Source organism: Gossypium hirsutum, chromosome D02, assembly GCF_007990345.1.
Source record: "Gossypium hirsutum isolate 1008001.06 chromosome D02, Gossypium_hirsutum_v2.1, whole genome shotgun sequence".
NCBI classification, from domain to species: Eukaryota; Viridiplantae; Streptophyta; class Magnoliopsida; order Malvales; family Malvaceae; genus Gossypium; species Gossypium hirsutum.
The window spans coordinates 68,264,353-68,278,687 of NC_053438.1; the positions used below are offsets into that span (position 1 = coordinate 68,264,353).

General features: G+C 35.8%; 3 protein-coding genes across 3 annotated transcripts; all 3 read right to left on the bottom strand.

Moving 5' to 3' along the window:
- Positions 1 to 7,048: 7,048 nt before the first annotated feature.
- On the bottom strand, positions 7,049 to 7,906 carry LOC121214823 (ABC transporter G family member 1-like). The gene has a single exon (XM_041089126.1). The coding sequence runs from the start codon at positions 7,902 to 7,904 to the stop codon at positions 7,122 to 7,124; it is 783 nt and encodes a 260-aa protein (XP_040945060.1). The 5' UTR covers positions 7,905 to 7,906; the 3' UTR covers positions 7,049 to 7,121.
- A 72-nt stretch (positions 7,907 to 7,978) lies between these two features.
- On the bottom strand, positions 7,979 to 8,484 carry LOC121214583 (ABC transporter G family member 1-like). The gene is made up of 2 exons (XM_041088361.1): positions 8,299 to 8,484; positions 7,979 to 8,194 (listed from the first exon to the last, which is right to left on the bottom strand). Exons 1-2 carry the CDS (start codon positions 8,482 to 8,484, stop codon positions 7,979 to 7,981), a joined length of 402 nt encoding a protein of 133 aa, XP_040944295.1.
- A 3,313-nt stretch (positions 8,485 to 11,797) lies between these two features.
- On the bottom strand, positions 11,798 to 14,274 carry LOC107908950 (ABC transporter G family member 1). The gene is made up of 6 exons (XM_016836267.2): positions 13,922 to 14,274; positions 13,386 to 13,856; positions 13,215 to 13,301; positions 12,999 to 13,124; positions 12,695 to 12,889; positions 11,798 to 12,615 (listed from the first exon to the last, which is right to left on the bottom strand). Exons 1-6 carry the CDS (start codon positions 14,246 to 14,248, stop codon positions 11,860 to 11,862), a joined length of 1,962 nt encoding a protein of 653 aa, XP_016691756.2. The 5' UTR covers positions 14,249 to 14,274; the 3' UTR covers positions 11,798 to 11,859.
- Between the last annotated feature and the right edge of the window lie 61 nt (positions 14,275 to 14,335).

Here is a 14,335-nt window from a genome sequence, read left to right on the forward strand (position 1 = left end):
GCTGGTTGAAGACAAAAGATCTTGCCTTCCTGCATTGACAGTGAAGCAGGTCGAAGACACAAACCTTGCCTCTCTCGGTTGTGATGGAGCTGGTTGAAGACAAAAGATCTTGCCTTCCTGCATTGACAGCGAAGCAGGTCAAAGACACAAACCTTGCCTCTCTCAGTTGTAGCGGAGCTGGTTGAAGACAAAAGATCTTGCCTTCCTACATTGACAGCAAAGCAGGTCGAAGACACAAACCTTGCCTCTCTCGGTTGTGATGGAGTTGGTTGAAGATAAAAGATCTTGTCTTCCTGCATTAACAGCGAAGCAGGTCGAAGACCTAAACCTTACCTCTCTCGGTTGTGATGGAGCTGGTTGAAGACAAAAGATCTTGCCTTCCTGCATTGACAGCGAAGCAGGTCAAAGACACAAACCTTGCCTCTTTCGGTTGTGATAGAGCTGGTTGAAGACAAAAGATCTTGCATTCCTGCATTGACAGCGAAGCAGGTCGAAGACACAAACCTTACCTCTCTCGGTTGTGATGGAGCTGGTTGAAGACAAAAATCTTACCTTCCTGCATTGACAGCGAAGCAGGTCGAAGACACAAACCTTGCCTCTCTCGGTTGTGATGGAGCTGGTTGAAGACAAAAGATCTTGCCTTCCTGCATTGACAGCGAAGCAGGTCGAAGACACAAACCTTGCCTCTCTCGGTTGTGATGGAGCTGGTTGAAGACAAAAGATTTTGCCTTCCTGCATTGACAGCGAAGCAGATCAAAGACACAAACCTTGCCTCTCTCAGTTGTAGCGGAGCTGGTTGAAGACAAAAGATCTTGCCTTCCTGCATTGACAGCGAAGCAGGTCGAAGACACAAACCTTGCCTCTCTCGGTTGTGATGGAGCTGGTTGAAGACAAAAGATCTTGCCTTCCTGCATTGACAGCGAAGCAGATCGAAGACACAAACCTTGCCTCTCTCGGTTGTGATGGAGCTGGTTGAAGATAAAAGATTGCCTTCCTGCATTGACAGCGAAGCAGGTCGAAGACGCAAACCTTGCCTCTCTCGATTGTGATGGAGCTGGTTGAAGACAAAAGATCTTGCCTTCCTGCATTGACAGCGAAGCAGGTCGAAGACACAAACCTTGCCTCTCTCGGTTGTGGTGGAGCTGGTTGAAGACAACAGATCTTTCCTTCCTGCATTGACAGCGAAGCAGGTCGAAGAGGCAAACCTTGCCTCTCTCGGTTGTGATGGAGCTGGTTGAAGACAATAGATCTTGCCTTCTTGCATTGACAGCGAAGCAGGTCGAAGACACAAATCTTACCTCTCTCGGTTGTAGTGAAGCTGGTCAAAGATAGCAGATCTTGCCTTCTTGCATTGACAACGAAGCAGATCGAAGATACAAGCCTTGCCTCCCTAAGCGGTAGGGGAGCAGATCGAGTAATGGCAGATTTTTACCTCCCTGTGATTACAGTGGAGTACATTGAAGCTAGTAATTCTATCTTCCTAGTTGGCAGTGGAATAGATTGAAGAGTTTCAAATCCTATCTCCCTGAGGTTACAATGGAGAGGATTAAAACGATGAATCCTATGCCTCTGAAGTTGCAGTAGGTCGGATTAAATTTACCATGACAAGTCTTATCTCCCTAACGTTGTAGTGGAGCAGACTAAAACTACAAATCTCGTCCCCCTAAAGTTGCAGCAAAGTGAATTGAAGCTACAAGACACATCTCTCTGAAGTGCAGTGGAATGGACCGACGCAAGAAGACACAGTGGATTGAAATAAAGCTACTTGAAGAGAAGCGTCAAGAGAAGTCAAGACTCGGCGAGACCGGGCAAATTGGTCTTTCTTAGTTTTTGCTCTGTTCTCGTTACACGACAACGAGCAAAGAGGGGCAGCTGTACAAGCCCATTTGCCCGGGCCCATACCAGCAAAACAAAAATGTCCCACTTACAAAACTTTAACCCAATTAACCCTCAACCCAATTACAACCCATAACCCAAAATAGACCCAAAACAGACCCAAAGCCCAAACAATCCCACTACCCAAATACCTAACCCTAGCAGCCCACTAAACCCAATAACATAAAACAGAAAAAAAAACAAAACCCTAGGTGCGCCGCACCTAGGGCCTCCAACCACCTGCCCTCTGACCTGCCGCCACCGCCCCCGTCACATCCTCAGTGCAAGTGGCCACCTACTTTCTGCCACCGCCGCCTACAGCACCTGCAAAATAGAAACCAAACACGCAAAGCAGAAGAAAAACAACGCAAAATAGTAGAAAAATAGAAAATGCATTGTAAGAAGCTATATAAAGCCATACATATACTAGAAAAGCTCTCTCTCTTTTTTGGCGATTCGAAGAAATAAAAGCAAAAAAGAAAATAGATTCGAAAAAAAAACCTTCTTCGCTATAATTTTTTTTATTTTTCTTCGATTTGTTTGCATTCGATTTTTTTATTTTTATTTTTCTTTTATTTTTAAATAACGTATAAACGTAAAAAAAAGCAAAAAATACCTTTTTGATTTTTCCGGCCACCGTGTATGTGGCCGGTGCGGCGATGCGGCGGCGGTACTCCTCGCCGGATTCCAGGCCGGACATCAGAAAAAGGGGGAAGGCTTGAGAGCTTTTTAAGTTTTTTTTGGGAAGAAAGAAAAAAATGAAGATTATGAAAAAAATTTGGCTTTTATAGCCTTTACAAAACGGTGCCGTTTTGGGAGGGTCAGGTAAGCCCCAAAACGACGTCGTTTTGGGCTCCTGACCCGAGACCTGACCCGCCTGCCCCAGGGGATCCGCGTGTTTTGACGGAAGGGCTAATTGCATTTTTAGCCCTTCCACTTTTTAATGTTTTTAAATCAGGTTTTTTTTATATTTTTAAATTTACCCCATTAATTTATTGCGTTTTCATATTAGTCTCTTCTGAAACTACGTCGTTTTAAAGGAGAAGGACAAATTGCCTTTTTAGTCCCTCCATGTCTCGTGCGTGTTCAGAATAGTCCCTCCCCTTTTATTTATTTGTGATTTAACCCCGAATTTTGTTTTAAATTTTTAACTTAGTCCTTTTGTTATTTTGTTTAATTTCTTAATATTATATTATTATTATTATTTCCCCATTTATATATATACATATATTTGCAATTTCCAGTTTTGCTATATATATACATGTGCATGCGTACATTTTTTTTATATATTATACGTACATATTTTTGTAATTTATATATATACATATATATACATACTTATATATATTTTATATTTTATAATTTTTATATACATTTTTATATACATATACGTGTATATCCATACTTACATAAACTTTTATATTTAATAATTTTGAAATACATATATACATTCCATATTTTTATAAATTTATGTACATATACACTTTTCTTTTATAACGTATATACTTATATTATATATATTTTTATAATCTATATACCTATATATGTAAATATTTATGCTTTTATTTTTTATCCATATACATATCTTTTATTTATTTTCTTCATTTATTTATTTATTCGTATGTTCGTTATTATTATTTATTATGCTTTAGAATTTTTATTTGTTTATTGCTCGTTATTGTACATGTGATTGATTTTATTTATATACATGTGACTTCTTATTTATTTATCTTTTGTTTTTGCTTGTATTATTTTACTTACATCATTATCATTGTTATTCCATTACACCCATTTTTATTTAGATTTCAAGAAAGAAATTTTAAAAATATAAGTAATATTCGATATTTGGGATCTTCGAGAGAATCGAGCCCTAACGTATTGGGTTCCACTTTTTTTCGTTGAATCTAAATAATCGAGATTACTTCTTTAAAAATGATAAAAGCTCATTATTGGGAATTTAATGCTTTGTATCCTAACGTATTGGATATGACACGTTATTTTCTTGAGATGAGGATTTTTATTAAAATAACAAAGGCAATATTCAATGTTTGGAATTTGGAGAAATTGTGCCCTAACGTATTGGGTTGCGATTTCCTCATTTGACTTGAACAATTGAATATCCTTTTTAAATTTTATCGTATGAGTTTTTTTTAAGACAAGCATTTTAAGGGAAGGTAAAATATCGTGCCCTAACGCATTGGGTGTGATGTTTTCTCTTTCTGAAATGAGAGGGTCTTAACAAGTGACTTGTTTTATATAAGTTCTTTTTATTTTAATACAAGGATCGTATTTTAAATTTCTTTAAAATTTTCAATTTTCGACATTAAGATATTAAGTAATCAACTAGGTACCAATTTTGGGCGTATCGAGGGTGCTAATCCTTCCTCGTGCGTAACCGACTCCCGAACCTATTTTCTGAATTTCGTGGACCAAACTTGTTGTTTTAATAAAATCAAACCGTTTATTAAAAACAACCCCTTTTCGAGGTGATCCAATCACACCTCATAAAAAAAAGATTGGTGGCGACTCCCGTTTCTTTTTTTCAAAACCCAAGTCGACCCCGTTTTTTCAATCCAAAAAATGGTGCCAACAGTAACTGTACGGCCATAGGCAATAACTTTGCTTCAAATCCATCTAAGCCAGCCTAATTCTAAAAAAAAAAATACTCAAAAAAAAATTATTACAAATGAGGGGGCACATCTCTATTTATAGTTGAGCTCAACCATACATTTTAAATTATATCTACAACTGATATTAAAATCTATTTACAATATGAGAGTCCTAAGAGATTTAAACGCTCCATAATATTATCCTTTAGGATTACAAAACAATTACCTTGGTAACTCTAAATTATTGGCGTGTTTCATCAGGCCACCAAATTTCAAGTAGATGAGTTTCCTTTGATGTTCCAATCAAACCAGTCCAAATGGGTTAAATGCATCCAATTTAATCAATTGACTTCATTATGCAGTTTTATGTTCTATAGTCACAAACTTTAATTCGCGGCCAATGACAAATACATGTTTGATAAATATTCTAGTTATTATAATTTATTTGACTGAGTTAGGTGTGATGAGTTAAATGACACTAACTCAACTAGCTCAACTAGCTCAAGTATAACAAAAACTAATGAAATTTAAAAATAGGACAAAGGAAAATTATTTAACTAAACCATTTTATGTGTATTTGATAGGAAAAATTATATTTCATGGTACGTGATAACACAAGATTATCAATTAGATGTACGTTCTAAAATTTGAATTGAATTTAACATGTTATACACTTTGACAATTAATAATACTAGAGGTGCATGGTATATGTTAATTTAATAAAATCAAATATTATGGAGATTAATATGATTAATCTTTAAAATGCCGTCATAAATTTTGTTGATTGAATTTTAGTTGAATTAATATGGGTATTATTGTCAATGCAGGAATATAGGGGTTCGAGTGCGTTGAAGTACATTATCTTCTTATTTACGAGTTGATGAAATACTATGAATTATAAACATTGTGTCAAATAAAATAAATATAATTAAAAAAATACCATTAAATTTTGGAACTCGTATAATTCTTTGAATACCATAGGAATTTGGAAATGACCCTTTTTCTTTTCTGAAAGCGAAATTCGAAAATGACTTTTTTTTTTCTCTTAATTCACGAAAATGACCAAATGAGTGATAAAGGGGGATGAATCAAAAGTTCTTCAATTCACGAAAATGACCAAATGAGTGATAAAAAGGGAATAAATCAAAAGTTCTTCGCTGATAATATATATATATATATATTTGATAAAACAAAAACTGAAAGTACTCAAATTGTTCCTACAATATCAAAGGCATCATTTGTTTTGTCTCTATAAATGAGTTCTTATAAAGAGTGTCGAGATGCTGAGAATTGTGACACTAGGCATGGAGATTGTACATTCATAAATTATGGTTGGTTGGGTTTATGTAGGCCATTCGCCATTGAAACTCGAGGTTAAAAACGAGCGTACACTTTGAGAATTATTGGAAAAATTATAATTTTTAAAAAAAATTTGAGACATATTCTTGATTGGTAAAGGTGGATAGTTCAATCATAAAATCATAGTATTATATTCTACTTCATGAGACATTTACAACAATATATTATATGCTCAAAATGATTGAGAGATGAATGAGAGATTTATGCTCAAAATAAGGTACTTGGAAATATTTGTTCAGGAAAAAAAAAACTTAGATCTCACATTGGTTAAATACCAAGTATGAGATATGTATATATGAGAGAATCCACTTGAAAGATGATTGAATAACTAAGTTTGAAACTTTGTCTTGTGTGTAGGGGGTATAGATCCAAACCCATTGGGGTTGGCACCATATGTATAGCATGGGTGATGCGAAATGTTTGGATTAGTTTGGCCTAAAGTAGTTTTAAATTTTAAATTTTAAAAAGGAAAGTAACCAAATTATTGAAATTAAAAGTACAAAAAAAGAAGAAGCAAATTCCTATTTTATGAAGATTACGAGAACTTATGACATATTTTAACCCCAATGATGAATAAACAATGCAACCATAATAATACTGTTAACCCTTAAATAGGAAGATAAAAAGAAGATGTTCCATACTAATGGATTCGGGTTTCAATGCACGAGATCTTGTAGCACTTACCAATGAGTCCTATCAATTAGTATTACATAGACACTAATACAATTAGATAGGTAGGGGATTCTTATTTGTACAAATGGTACTTCGAGCTTGGAACGAGCATGAAGAAATTAACGATACTTCTTTATCTTTTGAGTTGTTCTGCCGAATTGGTCGCTCAAGACCTTTGGTCTCTACTCGGACCCGATGAAAAAATAGGATCACTTCTTATGGGTTCGTTGAGAATAATTTTGATTTAGTTCATGGCCTATTAGAAATAGAAGATGCTCTGGTGGGATCCTCACGGACAGAAAAAGATTATGGTCAGTTTGATAATGATCAAGTGACATTGCTTCTTCGGTCCGAGCCGAGGAACCCCCTATATATGATGCAAAACGGATCTTGTTCTATCATTGATCAAAGAAATTTCTATAAAAAATACGAATCGGAGTTTGAAGAAGGGAAGGAGAAGGAGTACTCAACCCGCAACAAATAGAGGAAGATTTATTCAATCACATAGTTTGGACTCCTAAGATATGATAATTTCAACCAAACTAAAACTTGGTTAGCAACTATATTTGTTGTAACGCATGAAAAAAAACTATTGATACACCCTGATTACTGCCACTGTCTCTTATCCGCACAATAAGGCGTCGCCAAAGGTGTGGCCGATGGATTCACCGTGACCTGCGTTCTTTCCTTTCGAGTTGCGGACATGAATTTCACCATCACCGGTTTTACCTTCTCCGTAGTCTTCATGACAATCAAGAATAATACTCGATAAAAAACAACCATTGCAAACAAGATAGCAAGATCAACCCACTTAGAGTATGCCGTTTCAAAATGCCAAGTTTGCTTCAAAATTTCTTCACCAGTAATGGTTGGCGACCCTCCATTTCCAGCTTCAGCATTGGGAAAAGTCAAGCCTAGAAACTCGTTCTTAAACAGTCCCTGATAGGCATATTTGTGGAACACAATGTGGTAGAAGGGATATTTCAACAACGGCTTGGGAAGATCAGTGGGTAGTCGGAAGAATCCGCCGACCAAGATCATTATACCTTGAATTCCATCACCTACTATGATTCCCATCAGGATATTGGGTACCACACTTGCCACAATCATCATTAAGCTCTCCACCAACATCATGCAAGCGAATAATATGATGACGAAGAACAAGAAATGTTGATATCTATGGTGAAGTCCTGGAAGGAAATATGTAATTGCGCCTGGAATAAGTGCGACGAGTGCCAAGAATGGCAGAGCAGATAACGTATTTCCGATGCCAAAGGGAGTGACACCGTAGTGCCCATTTAGTCTTTCACGTTCGAATACCTTCATTTCCTCTACAAAAGAAGGGAATCCAGCAATGGCCATGAAGGTTAGAAATGATGCCACAAACATCATCAGTGAACCTCTAGCCTGAAAAAAAAAACCCTTATATGATCACTTGCAGTGTTGAAATCGATCAATCAGTATTATGTATTCATATTACGAACCTGGATTGTTCCATTGTCCACCCCGATGTGGCTAAACACAGAGCCAAGTACAATAGAAAGTGAAATGTAGATACCTAGACGCAACCAGTAGTAGCCAAGGTCACGAGACATGTTTGTGAAAGATCTTCTGGTAAGGACATGGCATTGGGTGAAGAACCCAGACTGCCTATTATTTTCCTCCAATGCTCCACCACCCTGACATGAAAATCCAACATCCAATATGTTTAATGCCTTTTGGATTATCTATTTTAGATTCTGTTCAGAGAAAAAAATAATGAGCTGTTATAAACCTGACCAACCTGTTTACAAATCTGAGCTACCTCTTTCTGAGCCATTTGGTATATATCTGAAGACTTATATGACTTCACCAGGATATCAATAACTTCCAGTGTGGGGATTCCATTAGCAAACCCTTGCTCAATATCCTGTTTAAAAGAACAAAACATCATACAGGATACTTGATGTACGCCTGCGGTGTGATCCATAGTAGTAATTTGATTTGCATGCAATTAAAAAGGGAACATTATAATGAAATTCATTATTATGGAATTTCTCCTTACAGATGTTCCATAAGCCAAGGCTTGTTTATGCCCATTGATAAGAATATGTCCTGCTTGGCTTGTGTTGGGACCCTGTCTCCCTGCTAAGGTATCAAGAAGTGTGGATTTGCCACAACCCGAAGGTCCCATTATGGCCAACGGCTCACCAGGGCGAGCATAACCAGTCATGCCCTGAAGGATCGGTCTTCCACCAGCAACCGTGACCGACAAATTGTCCCAAGTCAAGAGAACACCATCCTCCATAAACCTGTTACTTCGGCATCCATTTTTACTCGCTGGCGTTGGATTAAGGTTTTCAACCTCTAAGGTAGCATGGGTTTGTGATCTACCCTGCACTGGTTCTGACTTACGAAAGGAAGCTGCCATAATTAAGAAAACAAAAAGAAACTGAGATCAGGAGTTAGGACCGAGGTTAATGTATATGCTATATTTATAATGGGATCTTCCACTCCAGGTCTTACATGTGCCTAGAGGTGATAATGGGCCGAGCCGGGTTCAGATCGGGCCTAGACAAAATTTTAGGCCTGTTTTTTGGTTCTGGGCCGGGCTAGTCTAAAATATGAGTCTAAAAATTTATTTGAGCCCGACCCGGCCCATATTTGATTAAAAATAAAAAGATATATATTTAATATATAATTCGGATTAAAAGTCTAAAAAATATATATATTTAATAAAAAGTATATTTGATTAAAAATATAAATATATACATGTTTAATATATAATTCGAGCTGGGGGCCCGGGCCAAAAAAGTCTTATCTTAGGCCCGGCCCATTTTTTAAACGGACCTCAATTTTTTACCCAAACTCATATTTCAGGCCTATATTTTTACCCAAATCCTTCCATTTTTCGGGCGGACTATCGGGCCGGGCCGGGCCGGGTAACCCAACCCATGATCACCTCTACATGTGCCTAGTCGTGTAAGGTTTTTTTTCTCGAGTCGTGTAAGCTTTTGGTATATATCATATTTTATATAAATGACTAATTTAATATTTTTAATTTTTCTTTAAAAAAAAAGTCTAGCTCTTGACTTTACTTATATAGGGAACTGCTTAAAGATTTTAGCTAAATTAGCGCTAAACTAGCCTCCAAAAATACTTTTGAAAAATATTGTTAAATTAGCGCTACTAGTTAGCCTTCAATCACCGTTGATCTACGATTCAAACAATATGCTATGAATTTGAAACCTAAAATCATACAAAGCTATGATCATTAACATATTTTATAACATAATTACATTGATCCCTTTTCGTAGCCGAGGCCATTTACAAGCCCTTGAACAAGCATTTCTACTTTACAATATAGCTTACATGATTAATATTGATACACACTAACTACTTGCATTGTCTCTTATCCACACACACAGGCGTGGCTGATGAATTCATCGTGACCTGTAGCGGTGAGCAAAACTTGATTCGATTAAAAAATTAATTTTTTTCGATTTTTGAGTTAATCAAATCGATTTGTTCGAATTATTTGAGCTAATATAAGTAATTCCAGTTTCGAGTTCGAATTGAGTTGAATTTTACAATTCAAATAACAAATTGGTTTAAAAACTTTTTTAGTCCTTGTCAAGTTTGAAAATGAGCAAATTGAGCTCTCTTAACAAAAATTTCAAAAAAAAAATTTCAAAAATCAAAATAATTTTTAAAATCTAAAATATTTATAAAAAATTCAAAATTTTTATTTTTAAATAAATTATAAAAATTTCAAAAAAACTCTAAAAATATATAAAATTATAAAAGAATTTGAAAAATTAAAAAAATTTCTAGAATAATAATTTTGGGACAAAAATAAGTTAATTAATGATTCAAGTTTATCATACTAAATTATTTTTTTTATTATTTTCCTTTGAAAAAAATTTCAAATATATTTCAAATATATGTGATATAACATGAAATTAGTTATATTGTAATAAGATTTTGATTTGCATATTTAATTTTTTTAATTTAACTCAAATAATTTCACTCAATTCGACTTGATTTGAATTTCACTTCATTCAACTCGATTTGAAAATTTTCAAATTAAGTTAGGATGATAAAATAGGACTCGTCAAATCGATTAACTCGAAATTATTCACTTGATTCAATTGAATGCTTGATGCCCACGAAACCAACTAAAAATTCGACTAAGGCAAGTGTACATATCAATTAATAGTATAGCTATGGTAACCAAATGTATCGTTCCCAGAAAAAAACTAAAAGTACTAGTAATTACATTCTTTTTATTATTTAATTGATAAATTAGAGTGATTAATTAAAGAAAAAAGTAACTAAACTAATTAATTACGAACGCGACAACGAACAAATTAGAAAAATAACCGATTAACAACCAATAATCAAAACAATATTAAGGAAAGAGTTCACCTAGACTTCATTTGTCACTATCAATCTAAATTATGCAATTTATTTACTTAATATCTTGATCCATAGAAATCTCTAAATTATGCTAATATCTCTTTCAAGAGCAACTGACTTTAGGTTGATTAATTAAATTTTTTTAAAAATTAAAACCCCTATTATTGCCTTAACTCAATTTATGGATTTCCCTATTAGGTTTGACTCTAATTCGGTAGATCTATGTTGTCCTATTTTTAGAATTGCATGCAACTTCACTCAATTACGCTAAATTTACTATTAAACATGGTCTATTTCTCCACCGATTTAAGCACATAAAAAATGAATCAATAATCTAAAAATATTAAACCAAGAATTAAACACGCATAATTGAGAACAAGATCTAAGTTTTTATTGCGTAAAATAAAAATTAAAAGACAAAATTCACCACTGGGTTCATCTCCCTTAGGTATTTAGAAAATTAGTTTATACTTATAAATAAAAACATCCCAGAGACAATATATCCGGAAGAAAAAAAACTCATTACAATCTCCTTAGAAATCAATTGAATGTCTTTAGTCTTTATAGAAATCTGCTTTAATGGTGTTTTTTGAGTTGTTTTCTTAAATATCCTATGATGACTTTCTTCTATCTTCTTATATTTTTGTCATATATATATATCTTAAAATGCTTAAAAAACTTAAAAATTGCGTTTTTTTCGCTAAATTCGTGCAATTGACACGACCTGCCACATGGCCGTGTGGCAGGCCATGAGGAAAGGGTCAGCCCGTGTGACTCTTGTACCTTACTCCAATTTTTCGATTTTAGCTCATTTTGCTCCTAAACGTTGTCTTAAGTATAAAAACATAAATTTAAATGATTGAAAGTATAAAATTTATGGTTAAGATCGAATAATCACAAAAAAAAACATATTAAAAATAAGATTAAAACATGTTACTTTTAATATTTATCCACGCTCACCCCTACTGACCTGGGCTTTGTCCTTACAAGTTGCCGACATGAATTTTCCGATCACCGCTTTTTCCTTCTCGGTTGTCTTGATGATGATCAAGAACAATACCCGATAAAGCACAATCATTGCAAATAAGATAGCAAGGTCAACCCATTTAGAGTATGCCATTTCAATACGCCAAGTTTGCTTCAAAATTTCTTCACCAGTAACGGTTGCTGAGCTTCCATTTCCAGCTTGAACATTGGGAAAAGTCAAGCCTACAAACTCGTTCTTAAACAGTCCCTGATATGCATACTTGTGGAAAGCGATGTAGTACAAGGGAAATTTAAACACTGGCTTGGGAAGATCAGAGGGTAATCGGAAGAAACCGCCAACCAAGATCATTAGCCCTTGAATTCCAGCACCCACTATGATTCCCATCAGGAAATTGGGTACCACACTAGCTACAATCATCATTAAGCTCTCTACCAACATCATGCAAGCGAATAATATGATGACGAAGAACAAGAAATGTTGATATCCATGGTGAAGTCCTGGAAGGAAATATGTAATTGAGCCTGGAATGAGTGCTACCATTGCCAAGAATGGCAGAGAAGATAACGTATTTCCGATGACAAAGGGAGTGACACCGTAGTGCCCATTTAGTCTTTCACGTTCGAATACCTTCATTTCCTCTACAAAAGAAGGGAATCCACCAATGGCCATGAAGGTTAGAAATGATGCCACAAACATCAACAGTGAACCTCTAGCCTGAAAAAAAAAAAAACCCTTATATGATCACTTGCAGTGTTGAAATCGATCAATCAATATTATGTATTCATTTACGAACCTGGATTGATCCATTGTCCATCCCGACGTGGCTAAACACAGAGCCAAGTACAATAGAAAGTGAAATGTAGATACCTAGACGCAACCAATAGTAGCCAAGGTCACGAGACATGTTAATGAAAGATCTGCTGGTAAGGACATGGCATTGGGTGAAGAACCCAGACCGCCTTTTACTTTTCTGCAATGCTCCACCACCCTGACCGGCACCATAATCACATATCCAATATATATGTTCAATCCCTTTAAATTATCCATTTTAGATCTACTCGGAGAGGGAAAAAAATAATGAGCTGCTATCAACTAACCTGTTTACAAATCTGAGCAATCTCTTTCTGAACCATTTGGTATATATCTGAAGACTTATATGACTTTACTAGGATATCAATAACTTCCTCTGTGGGGATTCCATTAGCAAACCCTAGCTCAATATCCTGTTTAAAATTGCAAAAACGTCAGACTGTATACTTTATTTACGTTGGGAAATATTTGTAAACTAGTTTCTGAAGAGGGAGAATATATACCTTGCCAAAATCCTTGTTAATGGTTTTTAGGAAGTGATCAGATGGGTTCTGGAAACTCGGGCAAGGGAATCCATTTAAAGCAAAAAACTACATATTATTTAGAAAAATAGGAGGGATTAGATGTTTTTCCATGTATATTATATTATATTATGCTAGTGAAAAAGATCATACTTCTTTTGCTGCAGAAACAGAACCAAAGTACACAGTTTTGCCTGCAGATAAAAGGTAGAGATTGGTGAATAGTTGAAATACTTCAGCGCTAGGCTGATGGATGGATGCAATGATTGTTCTTCCAATATTATCTTTCTGATTCAGGCTTGCGATTCTGCTCATCACATAATATGAAGCAGCACTGTCAAGCCCACTAGTGGGTTCATCCAAGAACAAAAGCTTAGGGCGTGTCAATATTTCAATGCAAATGCTAACTCTCCTCTTTTGGCCACCGCTTAATCCCTTAGCACCCCACCCACCAATCCGAGTATCCATGGCGTCTTGCAAACCCATTTCTCTGATCGTCATTTCGGCTCTCTCCTTCTTCTCAGATTTGGTCATTGTATCTGGTAACTGAAGCTGAGCAGAGTAGTAAACAGCTTCTCTTACAGTCAGTGTTGTAATCAGTGCATCGTCTTGGGTGACATATGCCTGCACGGCAGTAATTAATTTTATTTGCATGAAAAAAGTGATAACTTTTTAATGAAATTCCTTACAGATGTTCCATAAGCCAAGGCTTGTTTACGTCCGTTGATAAGAATATCTCCTTCTTGCCTTGTTTTGGGACCCTGTCTCCCTGCTAAGGTATCAAGAAGTGTGGACTTGCCACAACCCGAAGGACCCATTACGGCCAACAGCTCACCAGGGTGGGCGTAGCCAGCCAGGCCCTGAAGGATCGGTCTTCCACCAGCAACCGTGACCCACAAATCGTCCCAAGTCAAGAACACTCCATCCTCCATGAAGATGTTACTTCGGCTACCTGTGTTACTCCCTGGCATTGGATTAAGGTTTTCAGCCATGCAGGTTTCTAGTCCACCCTGCATTGCTGGTTCTAATTTACGAAAAGAAGTTGCCGTAGTTAATGTAACTAAGATAAAAATGTTATGGGGCAAACGAGAAATATATATACT

Excerpts from the sequence above, each read along its gene's own strand:
- LOC121214823 (XM_041089126.1), bottom strand. The coding sequence starts at position 7,904 with ATGTTTGTGGCATCATTTCTAACCTTCATGGCCATTGCTGGATTCCCT.
- LOC121214583 (XM_041088361.1), bottom strand. The coding sequence starts at position 8,484 with ATGGATCACACCGCAGGCGTACATCAAGTATCCTGTATGATGTTTTGT. Across the intron at positions 8,195-8,298 it reads TAGCTCAGATTTGTAAACAG|GGTGGTGGAGCATTGGAGGA; the intron begins GTTGGTCAGGTT and ends TTTTCATGTCAG.
- LOC107908950 (XM_016836267.2), bottom strand. The coding sequence starts at position 14,248 with ATGCAGGGTGGACTAGAAACCTGCATGGCTGAAAACCTTAATCCAATG. Across the intron at positions 13,857-13,921 it reads CCTTGGCTTATGGAACATCT|GCATATGTCACCCAAGACGA; the intron begins GTAAGGAATTTC and ends ACTGCCGTGCAG. Across the intron at positions 12,890-12,998 it reads TTGCTCAGATTTGTAAACAG|GGTGGTGGAGCATTGCAGAA; the intron begins GTTAGTTGATAG and ends GGTGCCGGTCAG.